A 19632-nucleotide genomic window follows, 5' to 3' on the forward strand; every position below is an offset into this window, starting at 1 on the left:
CCCATGGCCCTTCCAACAGCCACTGGTGTAAACGAACTCATGCGAGCAGAGGGCCCTTTGTTCCTCTGAGGTCAGCATACCCTCCCATCTCCTCCCTGCCAGCCTTGCTTGGCTTCCTACTGAAGTGTTCTCCCACAAGTTCTAGAAGGTCCTGTATGGTAAGGTTAGGGACAACTGGGATACTAACAAGAAGTACTATTGTCTGTGTCAGTCTCTGCACCCTTGCACACAGCTCCACTGGGAAGGGGACTTCAGTAGAGGAAGTATAAACTGTCCCCAAGAAGGACAAGGAACAGGTACAAATGCTTTAATCTCACCCACCTCCCTGAATGGGGGGGAGGGGGTGAAAGAAAAAATGCATTTATTTTAAAAGAGAAAAGAATTCCAAGCTGGGCCCTTGTGATAGAGGACCATGGGTCACTGATTTGTTTCCAGTGTCCCTGCGCTGAGGAGGGCAGGGCCCAGTGAATGCTTGGATGGTTCTGCCCACCCTACCCAGGGTTAACTCAAAAGACATAAGGCCACTTGCTGTGTAATGTCTGTCTCCCTCTCACAGACAGCACAGTGGGCCCAGCCAAGGATGTGTACCAAGGGTGGAGGGTAGGGACCCAAAGGGCTGGGGTTGAAAGAAGATGCTGATGGGGAGAGGAGTCTCTGAGTCTTGAAGCAAGTAAGGGGTAGGGCAGGAGAGTTGATGGAAATGTCTTCTGGAAACAGAGGGTCCTGGGTCAGGATGTGATTTGTATTGAGGACTGGGCTTCTGTACTGCTGGTGATACTCTCTGGCTTTGACCACACAGAGGACAGTATGGAGAAATTTATCTGGGCCAGTGGGCAAGAAGAGCAGGGATGGACCTGGTGGGTTAGGAGGTCTTCAGGCCCACAAAGGCTGGCTGCCAAAGGAGGCAGGGATTCTCTAGAGTTCTGGGGCTGGCTGCTCCCCGACCTGCTCCTCCATGGGCTGGACAGCCTCTTGCACGTACACGATGAACTCTGAGGCCTCCCCACCCTGTGTGTACACTGTCACTGTCTCAATGCCCTCCACGTCATCAGAGGACACCACCAGATGGTGCTGCTCGGCCAACTCCACAGAGGCCTGCTGCAGAGTCTCCTGGATCATGACTGTATGGTTGGAATTGGGTTCCTCATCGGTGACCTAGGAGGGAAAGCAAAAGGTGACTTAGCTTCAGCAGTAATGTCAACATCACAAATGAGGCATTAGGAGCTGCACACCATCCTCTCATCAATGCTGCACTGTCTCGCCCCTTTTTCATAAAGAGAAGAATGAGACTCCATAACAGAGTGACAAGGTCAGGTCTTTCCCTGTTGCGAATGGAAGTGTCCACACCCCAAATGTAATCTCTCATCCTGATGCCTCATCTGATTTCTACAAGGTGTGGAGTCACAAAGCATGAGGGTTAGGAGGCACCATGGGGATATTAAATGCATAGGCATAGAGTATAGAGTAGGGGGCTCCTAAAAACTATGTAGCTAGTCCATTTGATACTGATAAAGTGGCTAGGTTCTTTCTGGTTTCTTTGTTTTTACTACTCTGGGAGTTCCACTTCAAATGCTACAGTCCCCAGGGGCTGTCGATCAATGTGGATGCCTGGCAATTCTTTGGAGGCCTGCCAATAGATCCATGCTGCCACAGTGCTGAGCAGGGGAGGTCAGGAACACTGACAGTGGAGAAAACCAGCTGATTTCAACAGCCAGAACTTTCTAGATTGCTCAGAGACTACAGAGTCCAGATGAAGCCAAATTCCTACCAATGCTAAGGTACCATATCACTGAATACCAATCAGTTCTAGGCTGTTTGTAATTGATGATAATAACCATCTTTAACCAGAGAAGAGGGACAGGAGACAAATTTCGGAAGAACTGAGAACCTAGATCGCAAACTAAGGGGTGGGCTGAGAAATAGACAAGGTGCTGGTGGTAGCCCCACTGGCCCATAGGGGATATTGGAGCAGCTGTCCTTTCAGGGTCTCAGTGACAAGGCTAACATTCTCTGGGATGCACTAAGCAGGTATGAAAGTCAGCTCCAGCACTTCTGGGAAGCCTGGGAAAAATGCTTTACAATCCTTGGTGAAAAAAGGACCAGCGTGCCTACCTTAGAAGAGCACAAGTAAGCGTCTAATGCTTGTTAGCTGATGATCTACCAGGTCCCAGGCACTGTGATGGGTGATAGCAAGACAAGGGGGTAAGAATTGACAGGGTGGTTCAAAACAAATCATGACCACACCATAGATAACTTCTGGGTCCCATGTAGATGTGGGGCAGATTCTAGGCAAGTGGAAGAAGGGAAAGAGGGGAATTTGCTTAGGCAGCCACACAAGCTCCTACTCATGACTTTTCAGACTCTTCTTCTGGCTAGTGACTGATAGCAGGAGAGTAGCTTTCTACTCCCCACACTGCCCATCCATGGCTCTCTAGCTTGGAAGGTCTCACCTCAGCTCCATACCTACTGAAGTTGCCTGAGAAGGACCAAGTAGAGAAGGTTCAGCTCATAGAGACTGGGGAGGGAGGAGACAGTTGTGGGTGGAATCTGGGCATCCTGATGTTAGATGCTAAAAGAAGAGTGCGACAGAGAGAATTCCGAAGCTGCAAAGCTATTCTGAGAGAAAACTGCTAACTTATCTAGCCATTTCTTTATTTATAAACCAAAACATTTATTTCCTTTCTTTTACTATTTATTTCCATTTCATTTATCTGGGAGATGCACCAGAACCAAGGTTGTGGAGGTAAACACTGATTTCTTTCATTTTAAAAGATAGTACCTAACTGGAGATTGGAATGCTGCAAACCTCCTTCCTCACTTGTTGGTAAATTATACAAAGGAAAGAAGGAGGGTGGGTGATAAACACTGAGGTCCTCAGGAAACATGTGCAAAAAATACAGCACCTTCCAGGTAAGTGTGGTGGTATCATGTGAGCAGAAGGGGAGAGACACAATGAGTTCGTGTGACACTTTGGGCTGTACTTATTACGGCAGGGTGAAGGCTGCAGAGAAGGACAGATGAGGTTTAAAGCGATGTTTGCATGAGCTCATCAGATCTAAGAGCCTTAGCAGTTCACACAAAGACTGGGCCTTTATTTCACAAAGCAAAGCAGCCATTTCTGAGAAACCCAGGCCTCAACCTATCTATGCTCTCTTACCATCCTGCCAAACAGTTCTGTCTGTTTTGTCTGCTACCTTTTCTAGGTGCTGAAGTCCATTTAAGAGAACCCTTTCTCCATCTGTTTCTTCAGTTTCTAGCCCTGGGTTGGTCTTGTCAGCAAAACCTGTACTATATTCATCCACAGAATATCACAATTGGTCATCAGAAAAGGTGACAGATGATGGTAACTGCATTTCACTCAAGTCCTAGCATAAGCATGTGTTAGGTAACACAGGTCATGCTAACTGGGGGATCCCTGAATCTACCTGCTGCCTATGGGTGCACCTCCTCTAGATACTTAGGAGCTCCACAGTGAGGAACAGCCAGAGGCAAGAGGCTGCTCTACGAGGGGGCTTATGAGGTTTGGAAATACGTGTTCCTCAAGCATTCTAAGTGTCACCTGCTCATTCTGCTTTTCTGTCATTGCTGTAATTATGCACTGCCTACCCTGCTCCCACAGAAGTTAACAGCTATTTAGTGCTGCAGTTTACTGAACACTCCATCAAACCTCACTCCAATTCCTCACACATAGTATCTGTTTCCTCTTCACAACGGCATCATGAAGCCCCTAAGGGTCCAGTGATTCGAATAAGGTCGAGCTCACAAGTAGCAAAAGCTGGCCTGGTGTGCACAGGCGAAGTCGAGAGCTCTTTCTCCCTCAGCTGGCGAGTGTGGCAGTGACTAACGGTATCACATGTCACAGATTGATAGGGTAGAATTATTGCTCTTTAGCCATCCGAGGCAGACAAAGGTTGGCTTGTACTGCTCTAACCAATCTCTTTGTTCAAAATGATCACTCTAGCAGTTTAATCTATTAGCACAGGCTTAAAACTGTTCTTTGCAGCAGAAATAATATGGCTTTCACAGTGCCATTATCCCCTGAGACAGATACTCTATCCTCCCCCCCCTCACAATGCTGTATCTAACATGTCTTTCAGCTAAATTATTAGCAGCACAGATAGCTTAATAGAAAACCTTAATCCATGGGACTGCATACATTATTCACTAAATCCGGTCCTATGTTCAGTACTTCTGCCCACCTCAGATGTTCTAGAATCAGGATTAAACCCTGCTATGACCTACCCTTGGCAGATCTATTGCTGCTGGAGAGCAGCTCCCTGTGTCTTCACCTTCATTTCACGGTCTGCTCTGCAGCACGGATAGATATTTTGCAGGACGCCATGTCATCCAGGGGCTCCCCATCCCTCCACTACTTCCATACTCCTCACCTGTTCTTCCTTCTTGCTCTTCCTCAGCTCTCTTCTCCACTGTCTATATAAAGTCCATCCCCATGAGGTTAAATCCTTTCCTTCCCAACTTTAAAGGAAGTCTCGGATCTCCCCTTGCTCACAGACCCTCAAGGAATATATGACCCTGAATGGATTTTGTGTTACAGTCCACCTCCAAGTTCTCCCAATAGACCTATAGCATCGAGCGAGAACAGCAATAGTTGCTGTGCAGATGCCAGCATAAGCATCAGTGTTTACCCTAGCAACCACTCCCCACAGCATCTCAAGGATCTTAGCACCCGAGCCTCAGAGGGTATGGGGCTCAGAAAAGATGGAAGCTGCCTGCAAGGCCCTACCCCCACAGCCATGGATGGTCAAGTACAGGGTAAGGCCACACCCAGGTTCCTGTGCTTCTGGTGGACTGGAGCTTCAGATAATTATTCCAACCCAGGACTGAGCCAAAAGGGAAGCAGGTATTGGGACCACCATTCAGAATCTTCCCCAGTCTCTCATCAGTTTCTTGGGCTGAATCTTCTTTTACTATCTCTTTAATAAGAATACACTGAGAGGCTCCTCTGCCGAAGTGTTAAATGTCTCAGAAAAAAAAAAAAAAAAGATGCCCACAACAGAGAGCAGGACCAACAGCACAGTCCCCTGGGCTGGGCACAAATGCATCGTCAGGACCCAGCATTGGCCAGGAGAAAAATTTGAGGAGGTGCCTTGTCCAACAAAAGGACCACAGGAAAGAGGCGGTCTATTGGAAGCCTGCAGAGACTTCTTCCTCTTGGCAGTTCTAGACCCTCGGCTCGCATCCCTCCACACCTTTAGAGTCTTGATCTAAGCACATGTTCTTCTGTTTGAGACTACACCAATTACTACCTCTGTGGACACCAAAACAGCCCAGAGACACAGTCAAGGACACAGACATATGGCAAACAAAGATAATTAATGGAAGAAAAAGCTGTAGCTCATGGCTGAATCCCAGCAGCAGCGATGAGGAAAGGAGAAAACATTCTCACTAGCTGGCATTGATAGGAACACTCTTTAAAGCCACCAAGGACCACAAAAAGCAGGACACATCTGCAGCATATCTTCACCCAGAGCTCTCAAAGCAGTGTGCAAATAATTCCTTGGCACCAGATCCCGAACACCTGTGCTGGGGCTCATAGCCACATCCTCATCAGCACCATCTACTAAAATAAGTTTGAGTTCAGTCCCAGTGGGGCATTGGAACTGCCAGGCTTCATACAGGGAAAAGTTGGACCCAGCCTGGCACATAAATAAATGCTTAAAGAAAGATGAGAAATACTTCAGCTGGCCATCAATGAAAAGAAACCAGAAGGACAGAGTGGGAAGGCATTGTCTTATCATATACTTAGCTTATATCTCTAAATAAATATAGCCAGCAGTACCCTATTAGTACATGCTGCCCTCATGCCCAAGCCTGGGGGCCACTGCAGACCTGCAAGCAGACAAGTGGATTCAATTCAAGGATCCTAGTTGAAGGGTCTTGTCAGGATAGGAACCCTATGTATGCCTTTCAAGAGGCAGAAGGTCAAGACCATCATCATCTCTGCCACTGTTGCTGCCATTCCAGGAGATTGCACAACTCAGGCATCCTTCACATTTCAGATAACTTGAGTTGAGCCAAGTTCCTTTTTATTAAGCCATGCCTTGGAGAACAGCTCTCTATAGATGTCTTTAGTGTCCATGATAAGAAGTACCTGGGGCTGCAGCCCAGCAAACAGACGAAGCCACTTCTTGCTCTCTTCGCTTTGGCACTCCTGTTGCTTAGGAGTGGTTCTCAAGAACTGCTGAGAACCCTGTGACAGGGAGAAGGTCACAGGACTCAGAATGCCTCAGGAGAATGAACCATGCTCAAGACAATCATCAGAACATAATGAACCCTCTGCACGGGTAAGGCTATTAAATAAGACTCAGAATCAGAGGCATAAAGAAAGAATCCAAGAGCCTCTCTCTCTCTCTCTCTCTCTCTCTCTCTCTCTCTCTCTCTCTCTCACTCACACACACACACACACACACAGACACACACACACAGACACACACACACAGACACACACAGAGAAAGAGAGAGAGAGAGAGAGAGAGAGAGAGAATGAATGAATATGGGAAGGAAGATGGGTTTGCATACATATATAAGATACATGGTATCTTGCTCCTGATGTCACCTCTCTGGATCCAGCTTCATTCTCTATCCCTCTTAAGACAGCCAGTTATTCATCTTAAATCCAGTCAGGTTAGCACTGTTTTGTAAGTGGAAGCAGTCACACATGCACAGGTTCTGTATCTACAGGGGAACAATCATTCTGCCGACCTCTGAATCTGTGTGGTTGGAGCAGAGTACTCTCACTGTTTTATGATAAATGAGTCTATTTACTTTGCCTTAGTATACATAGACCACTAGATTGTTTTTGTTTCTTTTGGTCATGTGTATATGGGAATCTTGGGTAGTAAAATCAAGGTGATATACTACCACTCAATGAAACCTCTGATTCATGGGCTGGTGACTCTGTGAACTGTCAAGTCTTCTGCCCTCCTAGCAGCCAAACCTGCTACTTACTAGCTAGCCCTGGTTCTCACTAGGAGAACAAACCAAGACTGGGGCTGATGTCTTCAGAGCCACTATCTTAGTGTGACTTCATTCCTGCCTCACCTGTGTCCTACTGATCAGTTGTTCCCACATATAATCTTCAAGATAGAAGGAAAGGATGTAATGAATGGTTTCATCTAAAACACCCTGACTCCGAGGACAGTCAGAGCTACTTCTCAGACAGAATCAAATGAGAAAGCAGTCTGAAGTTAAGTGGCATATCCTGTGCACATTTTGGCCCTGTAAAGGAGTCTCCCCACTGCTTGGGTGATTACCCCACCATTGCTTCCCCTGCACTCCCAGAAGAGAGGCAGATCTGTCTCATGGGAGTCACAGCAGGCACACGCCCTGTTGCAGCCTAGCTTAGGAGTAGAGCCCCATGCATTGGAAACAGGGATATTATAACTATAATCCCAAATTTATTGAGGAAAGAGAAGGGAAAAATGAATGTGCATTGTGGGTAAACATTATAAATTTCTAACTCTAGAAATATGTATATTTATATACAAGACCAAAATGTGGTGATGCTATCCTCAAGAAACTTGTACAAATACCAAAAATATTCACAGACAGGAAGAAGCCATTCCTGAAGATTGAAAGTCCTTTCAAAGGGGCAGAATGCAAGGATAGAGGGAAGCCATGGCCCTCTACACACCAGGCAACCATCTTTCACAGGAGAGATGGCACGTTTCCTCCTCTACTCACTCTTTTCCCTCAGTAGTATGCAGATAGCTGATATTTTTCTTTTCTGGGAACACACACCTCAGATATAGCCCAAAGTCAAGTTTTCACAGCAGCTTGCTAATACTTGTTCCTGATCTCTATAACAATCTCCAGGACCTGATAGGCTGGGCTTCTTGGTGAGCACAGAAGCACAATTGTATCCTGTGTTTGAAGCGCAGGGCAGGCTCTGATGCAAAATGTTATCATTTTATACAAGTTTGTTCACTTGGGCTCCCTGACCCAACCAGAATGGGAAGGACCAACTGTCTTTGATAAAGAATGTGGTAAATGAGAAAAATGATGGGCAGACTTTTACCTGGTCCCTGAATCATAGGAGAAGGACAAAAAGTTTCCATATTGGACAAATCAATTGCTGCACAGTGATCAGATGTCTCCCTAACTGGACATCTCATACTTCTCTCAGGAGTATATGTCCCGTTTAATCTGCCCTCACTTGCCTGAGAGGGAGAAAAGTAGACCTGTGTCTTGTAAACAAGCAATGGGGAGAGCAGCATGGTATCTCAGAAGGAGTAAGTGGTTAATGGCACTCACAGTTACTGCGAGCTGCCAATTCCTTCAGGAGGAAGAGTTCCCACCTGGCTCCATCCCCAAAAGATGGCCTTCCAACACATGAACCAATCCTTCACACTTGGAACATGCCTCTTCACTGAATACATACATGGTACCTGCTTTACAGTGGGTGCTCAATAAATACCGACGTGTGCTAGTAAAGTGGGCACCAGAGGAGTATTTTAAAGGCCCACTGAAACAGATGGTAGAGTAGTCACAGTAAGGGGTAGAGAACATGTGTGGCTTTTTGCTATCTTTTGCATCTTTCCATATGTAGACAACCTTATGGAAGATGTTATTTTGCTGTACTTTATGCTCAGGACATGCAAATGTACATCAACGCCAGGATCTTCCCACAAGGCTTCTCCAGGTTAAAAATTTCAGACATACAACCCAGTAAGGCTTTGCTTCTAATAGCAACCCTTCAGGTCAGATAACCATTTCATATAGCTCTACAATTTCTCAAGAGAAAAGATCTCCACCCCACCCACCCAGAGCACAGCACTCCCAACTCTCACTGTCCACCATTTTCTGAGTCTGGTGGGTAGGAGCTGGAACAAGGCTTGGCCAGGACTGTCTCTGCCTTTTGTTGGACATGTAAGGATGCTTCTCTGTCAGCAGGTGTACTGGTTACTTTTCTGTTGTTGTGATGAAATAACATGACCAAGAGCACTTAAAAACATATAATGAAACAAAAGAGTTTATTTTGGCTCCCATTCACAAAATGCACAGGCTTACGTCTCGTCACTATTTCTACTGGAGAAGAGCCCTAACTCTCAGATCAGTGCCTTCATGCTCAGAGTCACCACCCACTCCTTTTCACTTTGGTCCATGCCCCTCAGCATCAGTCACATCAAATCAGCCCATCTTGGCTTGGGCTGCTGTAACAGAGTACCTTAGACGAGGTGGCTTATGAACAGCAGAAGTATATTTTTATATTTTTATCACTCAGAAAGAACAGAAAAGGAAAGGCTGACACAATGGCCCCAATGTGGCTGGAGTCTAGAAAGGACTGTGTTCACCACAGCACATGCTGCCTTCATGTAATCTTCATGTAATGGTTGAAGGAGTATGAAGGAGTTTTGAGGCCTACTTTAACAGCATCTGTCCCACTCATGAGTGTCCCATCTCTTTTCCCAAAGCCCTACTTTCTAATCTACTATCATATTTGGGGTTGAATTGTACCATATGCCTTCTGAGATACAGGCATTCATTCCATAAAGGCCTCTCCCAGGGAGGACTGCCTTTGTGAAAATAACTCAAATTGACTCAACATGAGGTTGTACAGGGACCCACAGGCAAGTGTTAATTTAAGTTAATAGAATTGTTTTTCATCTAGGATGAGTCACACAACAAACTCTTCTAAGAAACAGGTAGGTCTAGAGAGGTAACTACATGATAGCATACTTGCCTAGCCTGGGCAAGGTTCTGAGTTCAATGCCTAGCATCACAAAAGATAAAAAGGAAAAAATGTCATTTTACCTTGCTGAGACTCCCAGTATGGAGCCTAGATAAATGCCTGCTGCCTGCTGAATAGAATCATCAAAAGATAAACATTCATAATTGAATTCTATGCATATAGTAAGGAGTTGAGGAGTTATGCTGTGTCTGTAGTGCCAAGAGCTAAGATACTGCAGTTGTAACACATACCAAGCCCAGGGCCAACTGCCTCATTTACATAATCTATTCAATGGCCCCACTGGGGAAATTCTATTATTTTAAAATATTACAGAGAAAGAAACTGAAGTTCATTGCAAAGTACTTTTCCAAGGTCATGAGCTATAAGGAGAGATCTGGCGTTCAAACCAGGCATTCTTTACCTCCCATTTAGGTATTTGCATAAGCTTAATATTCAACAGTTGTGCCAAGGGAGACCCAACCACTGTGACACACCCTAGGTTGACACCCATGTCATAGACTTTGTGGAAAGCATGCCTTTGTGATTTCCACACAGCGAGGCAGCCATAGCCTGCCTGGAGATGATAAGACAGCTCAGTAAATGCACTCCAGCCCAGTTAGCTCAGCATACCCGGTTCTGAGCTCACAGTCATTAGTAGAAATGCTCATGATGCCTGGGAAATGAGCCAGGCCCTGAGTCGGGTGCTCAAGAGCCCAGGGACACCTAGGAGACTAAACCTCCACCTACCGTGACAGGTCTTCAGTGTATAAGAACTAACCACATATACAGCAATACTAGGGATGGTTTGAACAAAGTTTCTAAGAACTGGATGAAGAAGAGGGTCCTGCTGCCTGTTCACATTTCCTTACTGCTCGGAAAGGGAGGAGAGCTTCTTGCAGGGTGGGTCTCCTTGCAGGGAGAGGTCACTACCACTCACCTTCTCTCTGCTTAGAGCTAGGGGATGGAGACAGAGAGCGAACTGAGTGTTCTTCCGGATGAAGTCCTTCCTGGGCAAGCAAGAAGTCCGTATATGCCTGTTTCTCTGACCAGGGCCCTATAATGCAGGTTACTGTATATAGGTCTAATGTTAACATAGAGTATTTGGTTCTCATTTGACTATTCGGTGACTAGACCCATCATCTATATTGCCTAAAAAATTAACAGAAAGGCAGTAGCTTATAACAACCCTAACTCCCCTGACCCGAATTGTATAGGTGGCTGTCACTAACTGGAGATGGTCTCTATGGACCATAGATATGATTACGGCTCACTGACCAAGCTTCCTCCTTTAGAATCTACAATATCACCTAGCCACAAAGAAGCAGGGTCACTTATATTCACGGGTTCTAGAGGACTATACCCTGTGGATTAAGAGGTCCACTAAGGGCTTAATTAAAGCTCACTGCCAAGAAGAAGCTAGGACGTACAAATAGGCAACTCTCATCCTGGGCCATGCCTACATCTGATGCACAAGCCTCAAGGTGGAAGGAGAGGAAGAAAAGGCAGCGGTGGGCTGGTACAGGCTAAGCAAGAGGGGTGGGAAGCAAAAGGGTAGGTGGCCTTGGAATTAGCGGGACCATAGTGAAGTTCTAAGTTTAGGAGCACATCCTAAGTTATCAAAAGAGTTATAAGAGCTGGAGAGGTGCATAGTCTAACTCAGGGGGTATGTGTGGCAAGACCAGTGATTGTATATGTATATGTATATATGTATATGTATGTGTATTTGTGTGTGTGTGTGTGTGTGTGTGTGTGTGTGTGTGTGTGTGTGTGTGTATCTCCCAATGTCAACACTACTAGCACTAGAGAGCACATTTTAATGAGTGAGCACCTAGATGAGAGCAGCAGCCATAGACAAAGGGAGTTTTTAAGGCATCTTGTACAGGTGAAGCTTGAAGAACATGCTAGTAGGAAGGTGACATATAAAGGAGCACAGTGACTCCCAGGCTCCAAAATAAATGCCTATGTGGCACATTTGGATTGGTTATGGAAACAGAGAAGAGGAGGAAGAGGTAAGAAGTGGATAGTGTACTGAGGGGAATTCCTATGGCCAGGATGTAGGCTATTGGCTCAGTGGGAGTTTGGAGCAAGGGTTAAGTCAGACAAGTATTATGTGGGAACAAATCCAAGAAAGGCCATTTCACATCCTATCTCCTATTTCCTCCTCTCAGGAGAACTGCCCTGGCCTTATCTCCGCACCTGAAATAGACTCAGTGAGTTCAACCATCCACATATTTTCCCAGAGTGAAGTTGCAGAGAGAAGGGATGAGACAAAAGAAAATGTATCAGCAGCGTTAAGGACGAGAGGCAGGAAATAGGTACCAAGCAACTGTAACAAAGCTCAAGAGGGATTCTGCAGTGTGTAGGAGACCACAGTAGGAAAAGTGGAGCTCGGAGAAAGGGAAGGAGAAGTAATGTTCTGCAGATGGGCATTCTCAGCACTATAGCAAGATGTATAGGGAAGACTGGCATCCTCAGCTCTGAAGGAGGGATATACAGGGAAGACTGACATTCTCAACTCTAACAGTGGAATATACAGGGAGACTGACATCCTCAGCTCTAATGGTGGAATATACAGGGAGACTGGCATCCTCAGCTCTAATGGTGGAATATACAGGGAGACTGGCATCCTCAGCTCTAATGGTGGAATATACAGGGAGACTGGCATCCTCAGCTCTAATGGTGGAATATACAGGGGAGACTAGCATCCTCAGCTCTAATGGTGGAATATACAGGGGAGACTGGCATCCTCAGCTCTAATGGTGGAATATACAGGGAGACTGGCATCCTCAGCTCTAATGGTGGAATATACAGGAGAGACTGGCATCCTCGGCTCTAAAGGAGGGATATACAGGGAGACTGGCATCCTCAGCTCTAATGGAGGGATATACAGAAGAGACTACATCCTCGGCTCTAAAGGAGGGATATAGAGGGAAAGGTACCATAATGAGACAGACAGAGCCTTTACTCAGTTTCTGCAGACCATTTCTCCTATGTCCAGTGTTATACCACGGGGCTTATTTTTACTTCTAAGAACTCACAGAGAAATGGGCTTTTCAGCAACTACCAACGCATGGGAGGGCACAGCAAGTAATAAAAGAGCTTTGAGAGGAAGCCATTTGGCATGTCAGTCATCAGACATTATGCCAGGGACAGAACCCTCTGAAAAATGTCATTTAGCAAGAAGAAAGAGAAGAGGCTTGAAAGGCAGGGGGAGAGCTAAGGAGGGCCTACAGAGTACAAAGGTGGTACTAAGTAACAAGAGAGGGTCAGCTGCTCTTTGTCCCAGCGTCTCCATGCTGAAGGCCACGGTTCAGCAACAACAGAACAAATGCTCTGTAAAGAAGGCACAGTATGAACGTGCCCTAGGAGGCTACCTACACAAATGTTAGGGTCCTGATAGAATTAAAGTTGGCAGGGACTTGTGATCAAGTCGATTTTATGGCAAAGTTCTTGAGGCAGCAACTAAAAGCAAAACCAAACTATGGGATGAGAAGTCTGTCACAGAGAGCGCTATGATGGGACAGCAGGAAGAACAGTCATTTTCACAAAGGACCCAAGGAATTGGAAATGCAAGCGCTCAGAAGAGAAGGAGGCAGGAGGATCAGAACAAGTTCCTGGCCAGTCAGGATTAGAAAGTGATACCCTGTCTCAAAGAACAAACCAAACTAAACCAAACATACAAACAGAAGAGCTGGGAATTGGACAATACTAGTAAACCATGGCTTGGAGGCACCTGCTGGAATCCCGAAGCATTAGACTCCCAGAAGCCAGCAAGTGTTTACTCTCCATCCCTGTGACATGCACTGGTCTGAGTATCCGCAATGCACACACACACGCACACACACACACACACGCACACACACACACACACACACACACACACACACACACACACATGAACGCATGCATATTTCCTTAATCTTCTACAAAGAATCCCTTAGATGAACCACAATGATAAAAGCCATTAATGGGACTGACAGGCAACAACACAAGCTAGCATTTTGTTAATGGTGTAAGGGGATTCAGCAGCTGTTAGCTGAGGTATGCACACTAGACCAACATGAAGTCACACCAGCCTAGGAATGTAGCTAGAGTAGGGGCCAGGCCTGCTGGGGCCTTATCTTTAGCCCTTGGCTGTCCTGAACCTCAGCAGAAACTGTTTCCAGTCCTGCACAAACAAAACTGTCAAATTCCATTATTTTGTCATTAGCACTGAAGGGACAACAAAGAAAACTAAGCCAAGCTTCTTGAGGTCAAGGAAAGAGAAACCTAACCTTGAGCCACCTTAAGGCATTTCATCTGCCAGATTTCCTCTATACCATGTAGGGTTCTTGGGTCAGGCTGCTAGACATGTAATTACAATAAAATAGAAGAGGACGCTTTCTTTAAAGTGGTCATGAAAACAGACTTTGAAGCCACTTCATCTAAATCCTTTCCTGTATGGCTCAGCCCATAATCTGGCTACAGTCTCAGGTCACGCTCAGCTTCATGAGCTAAGGCAAGAGGCCAGGCTGGGCTCTCCTTGCAGGGCACACAGGCTCTCAGGCCAGGGGCTGCACTTGTTCCTCTGTAGAACAGCTTCTCTTAGCACACAGTTCAGATGTGTGCTGAGATGGTGACAGTGGACTTGGCAAGCTTAAAAATTGGGCACAGATCACTTTTAATTATTGCTCTATTCTGGAATGTCTCCAGAGACTCACTCCTTGACGAGCCTGGTCCACAAGGCTAGTTAGTACTGCTGGGAGAAGGTAGGAGCTTTAGGAAGTAGGGTCTTGCAGAAGAAAGGAAGAATATGGAGGCAGTTCCTAGAATGGAATATTTAGATTTCCAGCCCTTCCTGCTCTCACTCTGTGGCTCAGGTACCATGACATAAGCAGCTTTACTTCAATATGTAATTTTGGCCAAATGATGAGGCTAAAATAGCACAGAGTGAAACCCCCGAAGCCACGGCCATAATACATATCACCTCATAAGCACTACATAAAAAGCAGAACATGGTAGTGCAAGCCTGAAACTGCTGTGCTGAGAGGTAGACACAAGAAGACCTAGGGACTTTCTGGTCAATCAGTAAAGCCAATCAGAATCCCAGATTCAGTGAGAGATCCAGTCTCAGAAAATGTAGAAAATGATGGAGAAGGACATGTGGTATCAACCTTTGGCCTGTACAGGTACACATGTGGGCACACCCACCCACTAAATTCTCATGCATACATGCATACACCACATACACATATAGAAAAATGAGTCCATACAAAACCTAGAATATATTTGGACCCTGTAAAATAAGTACATAAAACAGACAATTCTGTTTTAAAAGATATAAGATTATGGCATGCAACAGGAATTTCAGGCATTGTTGTTATATGTCTGAATGTGCTTTTATGACACTTCCTTGCTCTTTTTCTCTTCAGTATTAACAGGAGGTGATCAGAAAATGAACACATGAAATCAACAGTGCAAGCAAACTTAGTCAGCATTTGCTGGTCAATTGCTTTGTGTCCTGACTTGGGTTGGAGCAAGAGAAAGTCTTCGACACTGCTGCCCTGTGTGCTCTGCCCCTGATGAGAGGCAGCATGGGTGGCCCAGCGGGGGGATGGGGCAGGACTCCATCAGGGCTTCATCAGTCTCCTTAGCACATGTGACTTCCTGACTGAAAATACTCTAAGCCAGTGCTTAATTAAAAGAAAAAGAATCAATCAACCCAATAAAAACAGCCAAAGTAAACCCAAATGATGGGATAATTTAATCAAAAGACAGACATTCCTTCACCTGCAAAAGCTTGAGATGCTTCAGCCCCTCTGCTATAGGTGTGGGCAGGTTAACGTCTATCTGGCCATCCAGCCATCCCTCCCTCCCCCTACATTTTTATCATTATGAGTCACAGCTGAAAGGGAGGCTCAGCCAGGTACATGAGATGGTGACTATGCCACACACATCTTCTTGGGAACATTTTCAAATGTCATCCTGTATGAGTATGTTCCAAGTTTCACTTGCGGCTCTAGGCTGAAGTAAGAAAGAAGATTCTTCTGGGGTATCACTGTCCCCTCCTCCTGTGCAAATCTGGACTTGTGTACAATTGTATTGATGTGTGTCTGCCTTGGCCTCTGTTGGGCTGTCAGTCCGATGGATAGAAGCATATTTAAGCAGGACTCTAAATTTGCAACCTCATGTATGGCAGCACTGCCCGTGACACTCAATAAATCATATCCTGAGTAACAGCCTATCGATATGAAAAGATACAGATGACAATAAGCTGCACCTTAAGTCTCAGTGGTCACGTGATCAAACCAAGCAAGGTCTCCCAATACTTCCCTAATGAGACCCTGTGCCAGTTCGTACTTTAAAATTCCACATACCAGGATTTAAGTGAGCAGTTTCAGAAGATACGATAAGACAATCTGAAGTCTGAAACCTAGCAAATGCCAGGATAAAACAAAAGACTATAATGTGTCTTTTCAATCAAGATGCTGCAGAGTTAAGCACTCATCTTTCTGCTGTCCAACTTCTATCCAAGACCTGGAGAGAAGCTTCACTATGGAATAAGAGTTCCAGGACACCCAATTCAAATACTCCTCTCCAGGACAAGCCTTGTCTCTGGATCAGGAGCTCCAGTGTTAAACCAGAAGTTCCTACTGCCCCAGAGAATTGTGTGGCATGAACTTCCTATGTTGCACCAGGCACTGAGTACAGTCATGGAGACAACAGTGAGATTGCCATATTAATCACAAAGGCAATTAGTGTTAGCCAGGGCACAGGACCGAGGAGAGCATATATCAGAACCATTGTAAGACATGTCTTCATTAGTGCAAAGGAAAAATGTGTGTGTGCGTGCACACACACAACCTTTTAAGTTAAACGTTTCATGTTTTCTTCTTATTTTCAAACACAAAAAAACTACACTAATTTTACATTAAAGTCTGGGCAGCTCTAGTAGCCCAAGCCTCAAATTTTAGAGACATCTTGCCTAACAACGCTTTGTTACAACAGCCTTCAGCCCATGCTTGCTGGTCCCCCTCCGGCCATGATATGTGCACTGGGTCTGCATTTCACATTCTTCATGGCCTACTACTTTATTCCTGCTCAATCCCTTTCCACGAGGAGTGGCCACCCTGATGGCAGGCATTGGTTTCTCCCTGGAACTGGAGCACCTCAGCACTGACTGACTGACAACAGCCAAGTACTCAATAAATACCCCGTGACTCATAAAAGAACACACAGCAGCCAGGCAAAATGCTAAAATCTAAATAGAAACTTATTGTATGCATTTCAAGTATATAGTTTCCTGGTTCTGATGTGCCTACTGGTTTTGTTTTACACCTTTAAAGCAGCTGTGTAAACTACTCTTAAAAACTGAAGCCTGCGGTAAAGAGGCAGGCATGGGTGAGCAGAGGAAGCTGATCACCTATCTCATGTGCTGTATTCTAACAGGCTGGTGGTGTCTCTTCTGAGGACAGAGGAGAGAAGGAGTGGATGAGAGGAATACCAGGACAACGTGGTGTTGTTTCTTTCCAACTCATCATTTTCTTCCTCTCCCGAGAGATGATAGTTCTCTTTTAAAAGAATCAGCCCAGGGGCAAACATTCCCGGGTACCTCTGGCTCTCCCCACGCCTCCAACTAGTTTACTTCTGGGTAGTACACTTCTCATTATGCTCATTTGCACTCTATGATTCTCTGAAAGGAAATGAAGAGTCTCCTCAGGGCTCCTAAAACACCTGGGTGCTTTCTCTAACACATCTGCACAAACAGAGCCATCAAGACACAATCCCATACTAATCCAAGGAGACCCATTTCCTTGTAAATTCTACTCTGGGCAAACTGAAGTTGTGAGGAAGAAGAAAGGAGAAAGATGGCTAGTGGCTTGAGCAGACAAATGCTTCTGAGCAGAGGGACCTCACCTGCTTTACAACAGTCACTGTCCCAGGCGCCATGGCAACCACGGAGGCCACGGCAGCAGCATCGTGAGTCTCTGAACCCAGTTCAATGATCTGCTGCAGGATATTCACAGCTGTGGGGTCAAGTCGATCACCTATGGGAAAGAAGCAACAGGACATCATTAAGCTCTCTGCACTGAATGGCATCCGAGGGCAAACTGGCCCCTAGACGTGAAGACTGTGGGGTCTACCTATTCAGAGAATTCATGGATTCTCACAAATCACTTATTCAGATAAGTGATTTATACAGTTCACTACATATTTCCTATAAGAACTGCTCAAGGCCTGACTGAAACCATAGAGGATGGCATGATGGTATTATCACTTGGACACAAAAGCAGAAATATGCCTCAGGCCATTGGGGCAATGGCATCACAAACATGGAACTGAAGCCCAGATGACCTGGATCTTGATGTGGTTACACAAACTGCCCTTCGGTGTCACTACTGAGGATTACCAGTTGACATGCTCAAATGCAGAGCTGGTTTCTCCTAAGGGAGGATGATAGGCAGTGGAAATATGCCGAGTGGCAGGCAGGACACCCAAGAATGTCTTACTTATTCAGCCAATGGGCTTCTGAACTATTAACCAATTTTAGCTTGCTGTTGTTTTAATCTTGTCAAAAGACAGGGGCCCACATCACCAGGGCAGCAACTTGGCACACCCCTCCTGCTCTCTCTCACCATCTGCTGCCCATCTGTAATCCTCCTGAGCACACCCTCACCCAGACCATTAATTTACTAAAATGGAAATTACTGCTTGGTCTCCGTGCTTCGTAATGCCATGAAGTGTTTGCCAATGTTTACACCCCCATGCACGGCTTTCTGCAGGCCTTGAGCCAACACAAATCAACCGGTAAGAGGTTGGAGAAAGAGGATTTGACATGATCAGAGCGGTAGGTAGAACTGGCTTAAGAAGGAGGAGGTGACCTGCATGTGCTCAAACACACCACATAGCATGCCCCATCTACAGCACCTCTGCCTAGACCTGGGGGATGACTCAGATGTGCCCTGCAGCTAAACACCCGAAATTCTACATACAAAAATGTTTACTTTGGTGAGTCACTGAGGTTAGATTTTAATTCTTCCTCCATTCCCCTCCTCACTGCTCATTATCCAGCCCAAGCTTTGGGTCAGCCAGGAGCTGTGGTTCCCACTGGGAATACAGATAAAGAAAACAGATAAAGCATAATCCCTCCCTTAATCCTTCCTGGGCTGACAAGCTCCTGAGACCCATGTGTAAGCAAATCATCCTAACACATGGTATTGGAGGGCAGTTAGGGGACAGCATAGAAAAGTCTGGTGGGATCCCAGTAGACAACATGCAATCTAAGTGCTGCAGATGGTGGTGAGCTAGGCAGAAAAGTGCCATGAGGGGACCATAAAATTGAGCATATACCTATGAGAAATGCAGCCTATGATAATAAGTGTAGAATTTGGTCTGCACGACATAGCCTGGAGGCAAAAAGCAAAACAAATAGGCAGCCAGGAGGTAGAGAAGGAGGTCTGGCCTGCTGAACTACAGAAGAGAGACAGCACCACTGGCAGACACTGGTGGGCACGTGGGCATATGTGCATGAACTCCCCAAAGAAACCCACTGGCTGGCGAGTGGCATGCACTCACGGATGTTCTGAGACACTGGAGGGAAGTAGACATGCTTACAAACACCCCCTAAGAAGACACCAATGGGCAAGTGAGCATGAGCTCATGGTTCTCACAGGAAAGACATGGGTGGGGAGAGTGGACATGTGTACACAGATGCTCTAAAGAAAGCCATTGCTGGGCGAGTAGAAATGTGCCTGTGGACGCTCTATGGGAAGACACTGGTGGGCAAGTGATCATGGGAGATGCAGACATCACTAACCACTGAGACAGAAACCCAAATTCAAACAAGGACTCAGTAGTGAGAGTCTTGCTTAACACTATGGCCTTGATTCTGGTAGAGGCGGGGGTGTTGCAGCCCCAGTTTGCTCTAGCCTGACAGGTAGCAGCAATTGACTGGTCGGAAA

At 45.9% G+C, this 19632-nt stretch overlaps 1 protein-coding gene across 10 annotated transcripts in view; it reads right to left on the bottom strand.

Moving 5' to 3' along the window:
* Window positions 1-303: 303 nt before the first annotated feature.
* Zfat (zinc finger and AT hook domain containing) overlaps window positions 304-19632 on the bottom strand; it is a 174861-nt gene continuing 155532 nt past the window's right edge. For all 10 annotated transcript variants that reach the window (XR_015624236.1, NM_001134957.2, XM_087558062.1 and 7 more), the window contains 2 exon segments: window positions 17588-17718; window positions 304-1155 (listed from right to left, as the gene is read on the bottom strand). Coding sequence is in view for 9 of the 10 variants with exons in the window: in NM_001134957.2 (NP_001128429.1) it covers window positions 916-1155; window positions 17588-17718 (371 nt within the window). In the remaining variant the exon portion in view is untranslated.

The sequence above is a fragment of the Rattus norvegicus genome, chromosome 7, assembly GCF_021556685.1.
Source record: "Rattus norvegicus strain SHRSP/BbbUtx chromosome 7, alternate assembly SHRSP_T2T, whole genome shotgun sequence".
NCBI lineage: Eukaryota > Metazoa > Chordata > Mammalia > Rodentia > Muridae > Rattus > Rattus norvegicus.